General features: G+C 46.7%; 1 protein-coding gene across 1 annotated transcript in view; it reads left to right on the forward strand.

Annotated features, from left to right (window-relative positions):
- The window catches only part of LOC143788805 (uncharacterized), a 187,703-nt gene that overhangs the window by 150,539 nt on the left and 20,233 nt on the right, over positions 1–16,931 (forward strand). The window contains exons 19-20 of the mRNA XM_077278707.1: positions 3,491–3,541; positions 3,973–4,041. Of these exons, the coding sequence (XP_077134822.1) occupies positions 3,491–3,541; positions 3,973–4,041 (120 nt within the window). The remainder of the gene's footprint in view (positions 1–3,490; positions 3,542–3,972; positions 4,042–16,931) is intronic.

Consider the following 16,931-nt stretch of genomic DNA (forward strand, 5'->3'; position numbering starts at 1 on the left):
TATCTTAATCAAAATGGCGCCTGTGACGATTGGTCATCATGGCTAGCTTTAATATTGAGTTAATCAAAAATGCCTCTTAATGAATCTGGCGCACCTGACTACAACATGATTCCTCATTATCAGGACCGGAGTGAGCAAAGCATTTATAGCAGACAACTGACATAAGTAGGCTGACGATTCTCCAACTCCTCCACTTCCCGACACATGATAAAACTCTCCCTGAAGCCAGTATGGGGCAGAGCTCAGATTTCCATGATCTGAGATCCCCTTAGTAGTGACTGCAGGAAATCACTAATGCTATATAGCTCCCAGCAGTGGTGCAGCCGCCTCTGGGGAGTATGGCTATGAAACAGATATATAACAAATAAGAGAACCGCTGCTGATGGATTCATCATCAATGCAAAAATAGACCTGGAGCAGATATACAATTACTGTTACACATAGAGGATCAATTACAACAAGTGACACATACCCAAAATAATATATTAGGGGAAATTATCAGATATTCTTTAGCTTTCACAATTGTTTGAAATCTCCATTGCTTATTCCATCAGATTTCACTGGAAGAATTGATCTACATGCAGCACTGTGTCTCCTACTGAATGGTATAAAGGTACCTTCACACTAAACGACTTTACAACGATAACGACAGCGATCCGTGACGTTGCAGCGTCCTGGATAGCGATATCGTTGTGTTTGACACGCAGCAGCGATCTGGATCCCGCTGTGATATCGCTGGTCGTTGCTGAAAGTCCAGAACTTTATTTGGTCGTCAGATCGGCGTGTATCGTCGTGTTTGACAGCAAAAGCAACGATGCCAGCAATGTTTTACAATGGTAACCAGGGTAAATATCGGGTTACTAAGTGCAGGGCCGCACTTAGTAACCCGATATTTACCCTGGTTACCATTGTAAAAGTAAAAAAAAAAACACTACATACTCACCCTCTGATGTCTGTCACGTCCCCCGGCGTCCGCGCTGCTGCTCAGAGCTTCCTGCACTGAATGTGTCAGTGCCGGCCGTAAAGCAAAGCACAGCGGTGACGTCACCGCTGTGCTTTCCGGCTGGCGCTTACACAGTGCAGAGAAGCACAGCGCCGGGGACAGACACCGGAATGTAAGTATGTAGTGTTTGTTTTTTTTTACGTTTACGCTGGTAACCAGGGTAAACATCGGGTTACTAAGCGCGGCCCTGCGCTTAGTAACCCGATGTTTACCCTGGTTACCCGGGGACTTCGGCATCGTTGGTCGCTGGAAAGCGGTCTGTTTGACAGCTCTCCAGCGACCACACAGCGACGCTGCAGCGATCGGCATCGTTGTCGATATCGCTGCAGCGTCGCTTAATGTGACGGTACCTTAAAGTAGCACGAGACAATGGAATCTGCCGAGTACTGATAGTATCTAAAATTTGACAAATCCATCACTGTACTGTTTCTGTTATCAGGGCCGCCATCAGGGCATTACTGCCCTGACTGGCGTATGGGGCCCGGTGGGCAGAGAGGGCATCGGGCCAAAACCCTCTTCTGCCCATCGAGCCCGAGCCCCAGAGGCAGGCTTCTGATGGTACACTGAACGCATCTGAGACGCAGGTTCAGTGTCCTCTATTGCCTTGCGGACCTGTCTGGGCCGCAAGGCAACAGTTAAAGCCGCCAGCCAATCGGAGGCTGGCAGCTGACGTCAGCGCGCATCGCCAGCATATGATGTCATTGTCATTCGCCGGCGAGTGCGCGCTGAAATGCCGGGAGACTGATCTTTGCCGCATGAGCGCGGCCAGGTAAGAAGAAAGTTTTTCTTTTTTTTTTTTATTATTTGTTTTGAAACCGGCAAGCCGCAATGTTTCAGGATGGAGACACATGGACGGGGCAGGATTGGAGACAAGGCGGCAGAATGCAGACAAGGGGGCAGAATGCAGACAAGGGGGCAGAATGCAGACATGGGGGCAGAATGGAGACACAGGGGCATAATGCAGACACGGGTCAGGATGGGAGACACAAGGGGCAAAATGCAGACACGGGGGCAGAATGGAGACACTGGGGCAGAATGGAGACAAGGGGGCAGAATGCAGACACGGGCAGGATGGGAGACACGGGGGAAGAATGGAGACAAGGTGCAGAATTGGAGACACGAGGGGCAGAATGCAGACACTGGGGCAGAATGGAGACACTGGGGCAGAATGGAGACAAGGGGGCAGAATGGAGACACAGGGGCAGAATGGAGACACTGGGGCAGAATGCAGACACGGGGGCAGAATGGAGACAAGAGGCAAGAATGGAGACAGATCGGGCAGGAATATGGGGCAGGATGGAGACAGATGGGGCAGGATTATGGGGCAAGATGGGACATCACATGGGGGCAGGATAGGAGAACATATGACTGGAGCCAGGAATGAGACACACGGGGGCCAAGATGGGGGATATTGTTACCATAGGGGCTAATTAAGGGATATTATTACTGCAGTAATGTATTTATTTTATTTTTTGAGGATACTGTTTAAAATGGGGGGGCGGTCCTCTTACTGTGCAGACCAACACTGTCGCTTTTTTTCTTCATCTGTTGTAGTTTAGAATTTGGGAAAAAAATAATTAATGTGCTCTGCAAGCGGTGCTCTAGATAACTGTTATGTCCTGCAGAGACGAGCCCTGACTGGATGAAGTGACGGCAGTCTGTGCTGGATGAAGATTAAAAGCAAAGATGCAGGACTTCACCTAGAGATGTCACTGGTGAGTGTGAAACCTGTACACTGATGCTATACACTGTATACTATACACAGTGGTCCTGTGTACAATGTCATCAGTGATCACTGAATTACCTTTACATTATACACTATATACAGAGCACCAGTGTATAATGTCACCGGTGATCACTGTATTACCTGTACACAGACATTGCATACTAAGTACAGATCGCCTGTGAATACTGGCGCTTATGGTGATATTAGTATTGTGTTTTGTCTTTTTTTATTACTGATCAGTATTGTAGCATTCAGTCACTATGTGGGGGTAATATGTTGTCCGGCCATGGTGTGGCGGTATTTGTTCCTTCTATGTGCTATTATTTGGTCACTATGTGGTGGTAATATGTGGTCTGGTCATGGTGCGGTGGTATTTGTCCCCTGTATGTGGTATTAGTAATTTAAAAAAATGAAAAATAAATAAAAATACACCTAAATTGTATTGGATAATTGGATACTTTAACAAATGTTTAATAGGTTAGAGTAGGGTAGAGCCCGACCTTGTCGTGGTGGCGGCTTTAAAAATCTTTTGACTGTGGACAGTTCACGGGGTAGAGCCTGGGCAGAGTCTCAAGGGGGCCCCGAACATTTTGCAAGTATGGGGCCCCGAAATTCCTAGTGGCTGCCCTGTCTGTTATAGAGATAAACCATGACACAAGTGTGAACAGTTACAGTAATACTATAAAATTGCTACTACTTCAAATGCATGAATATCATGGAATGTTTACAGAAAAGTTAGAAATATTTTATTTTTATTTCAGGAACAACTTGGTTGCTTTTTGGGTGCTACTATTGGTACCAAAGAAGGAGTGGTAAGAAAATATGTCCTCATTTTGTTCTTAAGTTGTCTACAAATAAAGTCTAATAAAGTATATACAGATTTTTTAATCACAGATCTGTTACTTATTTAATTAATTTATTAGAGAATGATTTCTGATAATGTTCTGTGATATCATTGTGCAGAGGAGGAGGGAGGTTGTGACCATTATCAATTGTGATGATAGTGAGACGACCACTGAGATTGTCCAGTGAAACAAGTTATCATCTATCCACAAGTTAGGGGATAACTTGTTGACCTCTTTTTCTTCTTGTTACATAGAAAACACATTACAAATATCATACTGTTTTGTGCCTACAGCTGATTTTCTGTTGCCACCTGCTTTTTTGTCAATCTAACAAATGTACATTGGGAAGATGTAGACGACAGATAGAAACTTAACAACTAACATGACATATTTTACAGGAAAACTTAGTTGATAAATTTGGTGAGGGTCTTGCTCCTCCACTGAAGAACATTTTTCAAGGTCTGCGTGTAAGTATCTCACAAATTACTGCTCTATGCTAACATCATTAGAAGAGACGTCTCTAAATTTACTCATTTAGTTAATTAACATGTTGTGATATTTTATGTGGTGGCTATTATATGGCAGGAGATGGTATGTTCTATGTTCCCCTGTGTTTGGTGTCCTATAGAGAGGTGGGAAGCAGGTTATGGAGGACGGTCATTTAGTTTCAGTGTGAGGGAAGGGACCGTTAGGTAACATGGCCTTGAGTGGTGTTGTGTAGTATTACCTGGTACACGGGGAAAGATAGAGGCTGCTGAAATGAGTTTCTATAGGCAGGGTAGGTAGGTGAACAGTAGAGTTGAGCGACTTTCATTTTTTTAAGATCGAGTAGGGTTTTGGGAAACCCGATTTTGTCCAGAGTCGAGTCGAGTGCAGTCGGCCGATTGTCGCTAAAAGTCGGGGATCGACCGAAACACGAAACCCAATGCAAGTCAATGGGGAAGCATAGTCGGCAGTGAGTGGAGGCCAGGAAAACACCTACAGTGCCCATTTTAATGCCAAAAACATCCATTCTTGTTTTCTGAAGCTTGTCAATCTTAATTAACTTTATAATAATAGTTGGGCACTGGAAATTGGGGGTCATTTGGCAAAAGTTGTGGGGGGTAGGGCTGGTTCAAGGTTTTAGTGGGCCCAGGAAACGTGGACTACGTCATGGCGGTGGAGCAGGGAGAGGTAAGTATTTCAACGTTGCAAGTGCTGTGATCCTGAGCAAGCAGGGGGGGCCCACTCGTTCGCATTGGCACTGGCACAGGGCCCCTCAAAGTACGGCGGTGTGTTTGCATGGCGGGGGCGCCTCCCACCAGCAGCGACACTTTTGCGTACTCTGAGTGGCCCTGTGCCAGTGACGTCGCCAACGAGTATGCCCCCCGCACCTGATGAAGGAACCTGCACTTTCATCTGCACCTTCCTCTTTGTCCCTGTGTAAGGTGGTATAACATGCGGGAAGGGGAACCTTACTTTCAGCAGGGTCAGATTCTGGCTGTGTAGAGTACAAGGGGAATGTAGTGGTCTAGGTCAATGTACCAGCAGACTCATCTAGCAGTGGCTGGGCAATGGGCAGGATGAGGAGGAAACAGATATAGGGCCAAAGAATAAAGTAGGCTAAATGCAGATCAAAATTGGTAACAGGACTAAACAGGCGGCATTGCTTTGTTCAGTGGAGTAGCAAACCCAAGAGCAGCAGACACTGTTTCAAGGGCCTAACCACACTAGTAGGCCAAATGCAGTTTAATATCTGATAGTATAGGCCGAAAGCCAGAATGTGGAAGCTCAGCTTTGTTCAGTTGAGGACAACACCAGGGAGGGGCAGACACCTTTAGTAGGCCGGATCAGCCAATTTCATTTTTAAAATTCGTAATTTGGAACAGAAGGTTGAAGCACAGCTTTATTCAGTTGAGGACAACACCAGGGAGGGGCAGACACCTTTAGTAGGCCGGAACAGCCAATTTCATTTTTAAAATTCGTAATTTGGAACAGAAGGTTGAAGCACAGCTTTATTCAGTTGAGGACAACACCAGGCAGGGGCAGACACCTTTAGTAGGCCGGAACAGCCAATTTCATTTTTAAAATTCGTAATTTGGAACAGAAGGTTGAAGCACAGCTTTATTCAGTTGAGGACAACACAGGCAGGGGCAGACACCTTTAGTAGGCCGGAACAGCCAATTTTATAAAAAAAAAGCAGTTAATAAAAGGCAGAAGGTAGAAGCTCAGCTTTATTCAGTTGAGGACAACACCAGGCAGGGGCAGACACCTTTAGTAGGCCGGAACAGCCAATTTCATTTTTAACAATCGTAATTTGGAACAGAAGGTTGAAGCACAGCTTTATTCAGTTGAGGACAACACCAGGCAGGGGCAGACACCTTTAGTAGGCCGGAACAGCCAATTTCATTTTTAAAAATCGTAATTTGGAAAAGAAGGTTGAAGCACAGCTTTATTCAGTTGAGGACAACACCAGGCAGGGGCAGACACCTTTAGTAGGCCGGAACAGCCAATTTTATAAAAAAAAAAGCAGTTAATAAGAGGCAGAAGGTAGAAGCTCAGCTTTATTCAGTTGAGGACAACACCAGGCAGGGGCAGACACCTTTAGTAGGCCGGAACAGCCAATTTCATTTTTAAAATTCGTAATTTGGAACAGAAGGTTGAAGCACAGCTTTATTCAGTTGAGGACAACACAGGCAGGGGCAGACACCTTTAGTAGGCCGGAACAGCCAATTTTATTAAAAAAAAGCAGTTAATAATAGGCAGAAGGTAGAAGCTCAGCTTTATTCAGTTGAGGACAACACCAGGCAGGGGCAGACACCTTTAGTAGGCCGGAACAGCCAATTTCATTTTTAAAATTCGTAATTTGGAACAGAAGGTTGAAGCACAGCTTTATTCAGTTGAGGACAACACCAGGCAGGGGCAGACACCTTTAGTAGGCCGGAACAGCCAATTTCATTTTTAAAAATCGTAATTTGGAACAGAAGGTTGAAGCACAGCTTTATTCAGTTGAGGACAACACCAGGCAGGGGCAGACACCTTTAGTAGGCCTGAACAGCCAATTTCATTTTTAAAATTCGTAATTTGGAACAGAAGGTTGAAGCACAGCTTTATTCAGTTGAGGACAACACCAGGCAGGGGCAGACACCTTTAGTAGGCCGGAACAGCCAATTTCATTTTTAACAATCGTAATTTGGAACAGAAGGTTGAAGCACAGCTTTATTCAGTTGAGGACAACACCAGGCAGGGGCAGACACCTTTAGTAGGCCTGAACAGCCAATTTCATTTTTAAAATTCGTAATTTGGAACAGAAGGTTGAAGCACAGCTTTATTCAGTTGAGGACAACACCAGGCAGGGGCAGACACCTTTAGTAGGCCGGAACAGCCAATTTCATTTTTAACAATCGTAATTTGGAACAGAAGGTTGAAGCACAGCTTTATTCAGTTGCAGCTTCTTGGCAATAATATAAAGAAGACGCGACAGGACAACACTCGGTGGATGCCATATCTGTGTTTTCAATGGAAAAAAACCTTTCAGTTAACTACTTGCAGGAGAAAGTTTTTGTAGCTGGTGGCCAATTTTTGTACTGTACCAGTTTTTTGTTGTATGTGTTTTTGTTTTTAATGTTAAAATGTCTGCATTTGATATCTCTCCAGTATTTTCTTTTTTATAAGCAAAATACTGCAGTTTTACATCGGTTACATGATACACGGGCAGGCAGCTTGGTGGTCAGTGGAGGAGTATTTAAAGTAGGGACCGCAGACAGGCTATCAAAGGCCTAAAATAACAAACAATAGGCTCATGGCTGTTTTACATCGGTTACATGGATACACAGGCAGCTTGGTGGTCAGTGGAGGAGTATTTAAAGTAGGGACCGCAGACAGGCTATCAAAGGCCTAAAATAACAAACAATAGGCTCATGGCAGTTTTACATCGGTTACATGGATACACGGGCAGGCAGCTTGGTGGTCAGTGGAGGAGTATTTAAAGTAGGGACCGCAGACAGGCTCTCAAAGGCCTAAAATAACAAACAATAGGCTCATGGCAGTTTTACATCGGTTACATGGATACACGGGCAGGCAGCTTGGTGGTCAGTGGAGGAGTATTTAAAGTAGGGACCGCAGACAGGCTATCAAAGGCCTAAAATAACAAACAATAGGCTCATGGCAGTTTTACATCGGTTACATGGATACACGGGCAGGCAGCTTGGTGGTCAGTGGAGGAGTATTTAAAGTAGGGACCGCAGACAGGCTATCAAAGGCCTAAAATAACAAACAATAGGCTCATGGCAGTTTTACATCGGTTACATGGATACACGGGCAGGCAGCTTGGTGGTCAGTGGAGGAGTATTTAAAGTAGGGACCGCAGACAGGCTATCAAAGGCCTAAAATAACAAACAATAGGCTCATGGCAGTTTTACATCGGTTACATGGATACACGGGCAGGCAGCTTGGTGGTCAGTGGAGGAGTATTTAAAGTAGGGACCGCAGACAGGCTATCAAAGGCCTAAAATAACAAACAATAGGCTCATGGCAGTTTTACATCGGTTACATGGATACACGGGCAGGCAGCTTGGTGGTCAGTGGAGGAGTATTTAAAGTAGGGACCGCAGACAGGCTATCAAAGGCCTAAAATAACAAACAATAGGCTCATGGCAGTTTTACATCGGTTACATGGATACACGGGCAGGCAGCTTGGTGGTCAGTGGAGGAGTATTTAAAGTAGGGACCGCAGACAGGCTATCAAAGGCCTAAAATAACAAACAATAGGCTCATGGCAGTTTTACATCGGTTACATGGATACACGGGCAGGCAGCTTGGTGGTCAGTGGAGGAGTATTTAAAGTAGGGACCGCAGACAGGCTATCAAAGGCCTAAAATAACAAACAATAGGCTCATGGCAGTTTTACATCGGTTACATGGATACACGGGCAGGCAGCTTGGTGGTCAGTGGAGGAGTATTTAAAGTAGGGACCGCAGACAGGCTATCAAAGGCCTAAAATAACAAACAATAGGCTCATGGCTGTTTTACATCGGTTACATGGATACACGGGCAGGCAGCTTGGTGGTCAGTGGAGGAGTATTGCAAGGAGTGTCTGTCCCAGTACTCCCAAAATATAAATAGATGTTAATGTCTCGCAAAACAACCAAAAAAAAAAAAAGGTGGCATACTTAGGTACAGGGGTGGGCTCATCTGCTGAGTTTCTGACATAGTAATTTGGCAGTAACTATTTAATGGTGCCAATATAGGACACAGACACAGACTATTTTAAGTTGCATCATAGATGTCTACAAATTTGTATTGTCAGTTCCAGACATTGAATGATGTCAGCGAATAGACTAAAGATTGGTGGAGCTGTGCGACATAATTTTGCACGTGGTAGAGCACAGTTTGAGCTGGGGGAGGGGGGAACTCTCTTGAGGCCGGCGGGACCGCCCCAGGGCCCCTCATGATACAACGGTGTGTCTGACGTTGGGTGCGCACCACCACCGCCAGAGACACTACATTGTACTATGAGGGACCCAGTAGCAATGCCGTCAACCAAAAGCGAGCACACCCACCTCCTCAGACAAACGGCAGTCTCACGGGTGCTTGCGCCAAGTCGCGATACCACGGCCCCGTGTGGGGAGTTTGGCCATTTAGGGAGGTGTAAACATGTCGTATGCTGTACAATCAGCTGCAGCAAATTAGACATTAGAAAAGTAATTCACAGGCAAGAGCTTTTCATAGGAAAGCTAGGTGTCGGCCGGGCAAGGTGGGGCAAAAGATTTCGAAATCCAGTTGTGGTTCATTTTAATGAATGTTAGATCGTCAACATTTTGGGTAGCCAGACGAGTCCTTTTTTCGGTTAATATTGAACCTGCAGCACTGAATACTCTTTCTGATAGGACACTTGCGGCCGGGCAAGCAAGCTCCTGCAATGCATATTCTGCCAATTCTGGCCAGGTGTCTAATTTTGATGCCCAGTAATCAAATGGGAATGACGGTTGAGGGAGAACATCGATAAGGGATGAAAAATAGTTAGTAACCATACTGGACAAATGTTGTCTCCTGTCACTTTCAATTGATGCAGCAGTACCTGTCCTGTCTGCGGTCATAGCAAAATCACTCCACAACCTGGTCAGAAAACCCCTCTGTCCAACGCCACTTCTGATGTGTGCACCCCTAACACTCCTAGTCTGCTGCCCCCTGGAGCTCGTGTGAGAACGATCATGTGCGCTGTGTGCTGGGAATGCCTGAAGCAAACGGTCAACAAGAGTTGATTGTTTGGTTGCTAATATTAGTTCCAAGTTCTCATGTGGCATAATATTTTGCAATTTGCCTTTATAGCGTGGATCAAGGAGGCAGGCCAACCAGTAATCGTCATCGTTCATCATTTTCGTAATGCGTGTGTCCCTTTTTAGGATACGTAACGCATAATCCGCCATGTGGGCCAAAGTTCCAGTTGTCAAATCTCCGGTTGTGATTGGTTGAGGGGTAGTTTCAGGCAAATCTACGTCACTTGTGTCCCTCAAAAAACCAGAACCCGGCCTTGCCACGCAACCAATTTCCAGTGCCCCCGGGAAAGCTTCCGCATTAAAAATATACTCATCCCCATCATCCTCCTCGTCCTCCACCTCCTCTTCGCCCGCTACCTCGTCCTGTACACTGCCCTGACCAGACAATGGCTGACTGTCATCAAGGCTTTCCTCTTCCTCTGGTGCAGACGCCTGCTCCTTTATGTGCGTCAAACTTTGCATCAGCAGACGCATTAGGGGGATGCTCATGCTTATTACGGCGTTGTCTGCACTAACCAGCCGTGTGCATTCCTCAAAACACTGAAGGACTTGACACATGTCTTGTATCTTGGACCACGGCACACCTGACAACTCCATGTCTGCCATCCTACTGCCTACCCGTGTATGTGTATCCTCCCACAAAAACATAACAGCCCGCCTCTGTTGGCACAGTCTCTGAAGCATGTGCAGTGTTGAGTTCCACCTTGTTGCAACGTCTATGATTAGGCGATGCTGGGGAAGGTTCAAAGACCGCTGATAGGTCTGCATACGGCTGGCGTGTACAGGCGAACGTCGGATATGTGAGCAAAGTCCACGCACTTTGAGGAGCAGGTCGGAGAACCCAGGATAAGTTTTCAATAAGCACTGCACCACCAGGTTTAAGGTGTGAGCCAGGCAAGGAATGTGTTTCAGTTGGGAAAGGGAGATGGCAGCCATGAAATTCCTACCGTTATCACTCACTACCTTGCCTGCCTCAAGATCTACTGTGCCCAGCCACGACTGCGTTTCTTGTTGCAAGAACTCGGACAGAACTTCCGCGGTGTGTCTGTTGTCGCCCAAACACTTCATAGCCAATACAGCCTGCTGACGCTTGCCAGTAGCTGGCCCATAATGGGACAACTGGTGTGCAACAGTGTCATCTGCCGATGGAGTGGTTGGCCGACTGCGGTCTGTGGAAGAGCTGTAGCTTCTGCAGGAGGACGAGGAGGAGGAGGTGGAGGGGGTGCGAACGCCTACAGCCAACTGTTTCCTAGACCGTGGGCTAGGCACAACTGTCCCGAAATTGATGTCCCCTGTGGACCCTGCATCCACCACATTCACCCAGTGTGCCGTGATGGACACATAACGTCCCTGGCCATGCCTACTGGTCCATGCATCTGTAGTCAGGTGCACCTTTGTACTCACAGATTGCCTGACTGCATGGACGATGCGCTGTTTAACGTGCTGGTGCAGGGCTGGGATGGCTTTTCTTGAAAAAAAGTGTCGACTGGGTAGCTCGTATCGTGGATCAGCGTACTCCATCAGGGCTTTGAAAGCTTCGCTTTCAACTAACCGGTAGGGCATCATCTCTAACGAGATTAGTCTAGCTATGTGGGCGTTAAAACCCTGTGTACGCGGATGCGAGGATAAGTACTTCCTTTTTCTAACCAGAGTCTCATGTAGGGTGAGCTGGACTGGAGAGCTGGAGATCGTGGAACTTTCGGGTGTGCCGGTGTACATGGCAGACTGAGAGACGGTTGGAGACGGTATTGTTTCCGCCGGTGCCCTAGATGCAATATTTCCTCCTACAAAACTGGTGATTCCCTGACCCTGACTGCTTTTGGCTGGCAAAGAAACCTGCACAGATACTGCCGGTGGTGCGGAAAATGGTGGCCTTACAGTGACGGAAGGGATGTTGCGTTGCTGACTAGCTTCATTGGCCGAGGGTGCTACAACCTTAAGGGACGTTTGGTAGTTAGTCCAGGCTTGAAAATGCATGGTGGTTAAGTGTCTATGCATGCAACTAGTATTGAGACTTTTCAGATTCTGACCTCTGCTTAAGCTAGTTGAACATTTTTGACAGATGACTTTGCGCTGATCAATTGGATGTTGTTTAAAAAAATGCCAGACTGCACTCTTCCTAGCATCGGATCCCTTTTCAGGGATTGCAGACTGAGCTTTAACCGGATGGCCACGCTGTCTGTTATGACCCCAATGGCGAGGGTCTCAGAGATATCAGCAAGTCTGCAAAGTACAAAAATCCAGCTCATAGGGCAGTGGTAACTAGGTTGACCATATATCTACTCCTAACGCCAACCCTAGAAGTAGCCGGGGAACATGCCTACGTTGGTCGCTAGATGTCTCGCGACAGCCGGAGAGCTAACTACCCCTAGAAGAGGAAAACAAAGACCTCTCTTGCCTCCAGAGAAAGGACCCCAAAAGTAGGATACAAGCCCCCCACAAATAATAACGGTGAGGTAAGAGGAAATGACAAACACAGAGATGAACTAGGTTTAGCACAGAGAGGCCCACTTACTAATAGCAGAATATAGTAAGATAACTTATATGGTCAACAAAAACCCTATCAAAAAATCCACGCTGGAGATTCAAGAACCCCCGAACCGTCTAACGGCCCGGGGGGAGAACACCAGCCGCCCTAGAGCTTCCAGCAAGGTCAGGATACAGATAATATACAAGCTGGACAAAAAATGCAAACAATAACGAATTGCAAAAAGCAAAAAAGCAGACTTAGCTTAATCAAGCAGGAACCAGGATCAGTAGACAAGAGCACTACAGATTAGCTCTGATATCAACGTTGCCAGGCATTGAACTGAAGGTCCAGGGAGCTTATATAGCAACACCCCTGACCTAACGACCCAGGTGAGCATAAAAGGAATGACTGACAAACCCAGAGTCAAATCACTAGTAGCCACTAGAGGGAGCCAAAAAGTAAATTCACAACAGTACCCCCCCCTTAGTGAGGGGTCACCGAACCCTCACCAAGACCACCAGGGCGATCAGGATGAGCGGCGTGAAAGGCACGAACTAAATCGGCCGCATGCACATCAGAGGCGACCACCCAGGAATTATCCTCCTGACCATAGTCCTTCCACTTGACCAGGTACTGAAGCCTCCGCCTGGAGAGACGAGAATCTAAGATCTTCTCCACCACGTACTCCAACTCGCCCTCAACCAACACCGGAGCAGGAGGCTCAGCAGAAGGAACCACAGGCACAACGTACCGCCGCAACAAGGACCTATGAAATACGTTGTGAATGGCAAACGACACCGGAAGATCCAGGCGAAAGGATACAGGATTAAGGATCTCCAATATCCTGTAAGGACCAATGAATCGAGGCTTAAATTTGGGAGAGGAGACCTTCATAGGAACAAATCGAGAAGACAGCCACATCAAATCCCCAACACGAAGTCGGGGACCCACACCGCGGCGGCGGTTGGCAAAACGCTGAGCCTTCTCCTGTGACAACTTCAAGTTGTCCACCACATGATTCCAGATCCGCTGCAACCTATCCACCACAGAATCCACCCCAGGACAGTCAGAAGGCTCCACATGTCCCGAGGAAAAACGAGGGTGGAAACCAGAGTTGCAGAAAAATGGCGAAACCAAGGTGGCAGAACTAGCCCGATTATTAAGGGCAAATTCAGCCAACGGCAAGAAGGTCACCCAATCATCCTGATCAGAAGAGACAAAACACCTCAAATACGCCTCCAGAGTCTGATTAGTTCGTTCCGTTTGTCCGTTAGTCTGTGGATGAAAAGCGGACGAAAATGACAAATCTATGCCCATCCTACCACAAAAGGATCGCCAGAACCTGGAAACAAACTGGGATCCTCTGTCCGACACAATATTCTCAGGAATGCCGTGCAAACGAACCACGTTCTGGAAGAACACAGGAACCAGATCAGAAGAGGAAGGCAGTTTGGGCAAAGGAACCAGATGGACCATCTTGGAGAAACGATCACATATCACCCAGATGACAGACATGCCCTGAGACACCGGAAGATCCGAAATGAAATCCATAGAGATGTGTGTCCAAGGTCTCTTCGGGACAGGCAAGGGCAAGAGCAACCCGCTGGCACGAGAACAGCAAGGCTTAGCTCGAGCACAAGTACCACAGGACTGCACAAATGACCGCACATCTCTTGACAAGGAAGGCCACCAAAAGGACCTGGCCACCAGATCTCTGGTGCCAAAAATTCCCGGGTGCCCTGCCAACACTGAGGAATGAACCTCGGAAATGACTCTGCTGGTCCATTTAGCAGGCACAAACAATCTGTCAGGTGGACAAGAGTCAGGCCTACCAGCCTGAAATCTCTGCAACACACGTCGCAGATCTGGAGAAATAGCTGACAGGATAACTCCTTCCTTAAGAATACCCACAGGTTCAGCGACTCCAGGAGCATCAGGCACAAAGCTCCTAGACAGAGCATCGGCCTTCACATTCTTAGAACCTGGTAAATACGAAACCACAAAGTCAAAACGGGAGAAAAACAATGACCAGCGGGCCTGTCTAGGATTCAGGCGTTTAGCAGACTTGAGGTACATCAGATTTTTGTGATCAGTCAAGACCACCACACGATGCTTAGCACCCTCGAGCCAATGACGCCACTCCTCAAATGCCCACTTCATGGCCAACAACTCCCGATTGCCCACATCATAATTTCGCTCTGCCGGCGAAAACTTCCTAGAGAAAAAGGCACAAGGTCTCATAGTAGAGCAACCAGGGCCTCTCTGCGACAAAACGGCCCCTGCCCCAATCTCCGAAGCATCCACTTCAACCTGAAAGGGAAGTGAGACATCAGGCTGGCACAAAACAGGCGCTGAAGTAAACCGGCGCTTCAACTCCTGGAAAGCCTCCACGGCAGCAGGAGCCCAGTTAGCCACATCAGAGCCTTTCTTGGTCATATCCGTCAACGGTTTAACAACGCTAGAAAAATTAGCGATAAAACGACGGTAGAAGTTAGCAAAACCCAAGAACTTCTGAAGACTCTTAACTGACGAGGGTTGAGTCCAATCATGAATAGATCGAACCTTGACTGGGTCCATCTCCACAGCAGAAGGGGAAAAAATGAACCCTAAAAAGGGAACCTTCTGTACACCAAAAAGACACTTTGAGCCTTTAACAAACAAAGAATTTTCACGCAAAATCTTGAAAACCATCCTGACCTGTTCCACATGCGAGTCCCAATCATCAGAAAAAAACAGAATATCATCCAGATAAACGATCAAAAATTTATCCAGATACTTCCGGAAAATGTCATGCATAAAGGACTGAAAAACTGAAGGTGCATTAGAGAGCCCAAATGGCATCACCAAGTACTCAAAATGACCTTCGGGCGTATTGAATGCGGTTTTCCATTCATCTCCTTGCTTAATGCGCACAAGGTTGTACGCACCACGAAGGTCTATCTTGGTGAACCACTTGGCACCTTTAATCCGGGCAAACAAGTCTGACAACAACGGCAAAGGATACTGAAATTTGACAGTGATCTTATTCAAAAGCCGATAGTCAATACACGGCCTCAAAGATCCGTCCTTTTTAGCCACAAAAAAGAATCCCGCACCAAGAGGGGAAGAAGAAGGACGGATATGCCCCTTCTCCAGAGACTCCTTGATATATGAACGCATCGCGGTATGTTCAGGTTCCGACAGATTAAACAGTCTTCCCTTAGGAAACTTACTGCCTGGAATCAAATCTATTGCACAGTCACATTCCCTATGAGGAGGCAATGCACTTGACCTAGACTCGCTGAAGACATCCTAATAATCAGACAAATACGCCGGAACTTCCGAAGGCGTAGAAGTAGCAATAGACACGGGCAGGGAATCTCCATGAATTCCATGACAGCCCCAACTTGACACTGACATTGCCTTCCAGTCCAAGACTGGATTATGGGTCTGTAACCATGGCAACCCCAAAACAACCAAATCATGCATCTTATGCAGAACAAGAAAACGTATCACCTCCCAATGTTCAGGAGTCATGCACATGGTAACCTGTGTCCAAAACTGCGGCTTATTTTCTGCCAATGGCGTAGCGTCAATACCCCTAAGAGGGATAGGATTTTCTAATGGCTCAAGAACAAAACCGCAACGCTTGGCAAATGACAGATCCATAAGACTCAGGGCAGCACCTGAATCTACAAACGCCACGACAGGATACGATAACAGTGAGCAAATCAAAGTTACAGATAGAATGAACTTAGGTTGCAAATTACCAATGGCGACAGGACTAACAACCTTAGTAAGACGCTTAGAGCATGCTGAGATAACATGTGCAGAATCACCACAGTAGTAACACAAGCCATTCTGGCGTCTATGAATTTTCCGCTCATTTCTAGTCAGGATTCTATCACATTGCATTAAATCAGGTGCCTGTTCAGATAACACCATGAGGGAATTTGCGGTTTTGCGCTCCCGCAACCGCCGGTCAATTTGAATCGCCAGGGCCATGGAATCATTCAGACCTGTGGGAATGGGAAAACCCACCATCACATTCTTAATGGCTTCAGAAAGGCCATTTCTAAAATTAGCGGCAAGTGCACACTCGTTCCACTGGGTCAGCACGGACCATTTCCGAAATTTTTGGCAATACACCTCAGCCTCGTCCTGGCCCTGAGACATAGCCAGCAAGGCTTTTTCTGCCTGAATCTCAAGATTGGGTTCCTCATAAAGCAAACCAAGCGCCAGAAAAAACGCATCAATATCAGCCAATGCCGGATCTCCTGGCGCCAGCGAGAAAGCCCAATCCTGAGGTTCGCCCCGTAAAAAAGAAATAACAATTTTCACTTGCTGAGCGGAGTCTCCAGAGGAACAGGGTCTCAGGGACAAAAACAATTTACAATGATTCCTGAAATTTCTAAACTTAAATCGGTCTCCGGAAAACAGTTCAGGAATCGGTATCTTAGGTTCTGACATAGGATTTCTGGTAACATAATCTTGTATGCCCTGCACACGAGCAGCAAGCTGGTCCACACATGTAATCAAGGTCTGGACATTCATGTCTGCAGCAATCACAAGCCACTCAGAGGTAAAGGGGAAAAGAAAAAAAAAAGAGAGAGAGAAAAAAAAACTCAGAACTTTCTTTCTTATAATCCCA

Source organism: Ranitomeya variabilis, chromosome 8 (assembly GCF_051348905.1).
Source record: "Ranitomeya variabilis isolate aRanVar5 chromosome 8, aRanVar5.hap1, whole genome shotgun sequence".
Lineage (NCBI taxonomy): Eukaryota > Metazoa > Chordata > Amphibia > Anura > Dendrobatidae > Ranitomeya > Ranitomeya variabilis.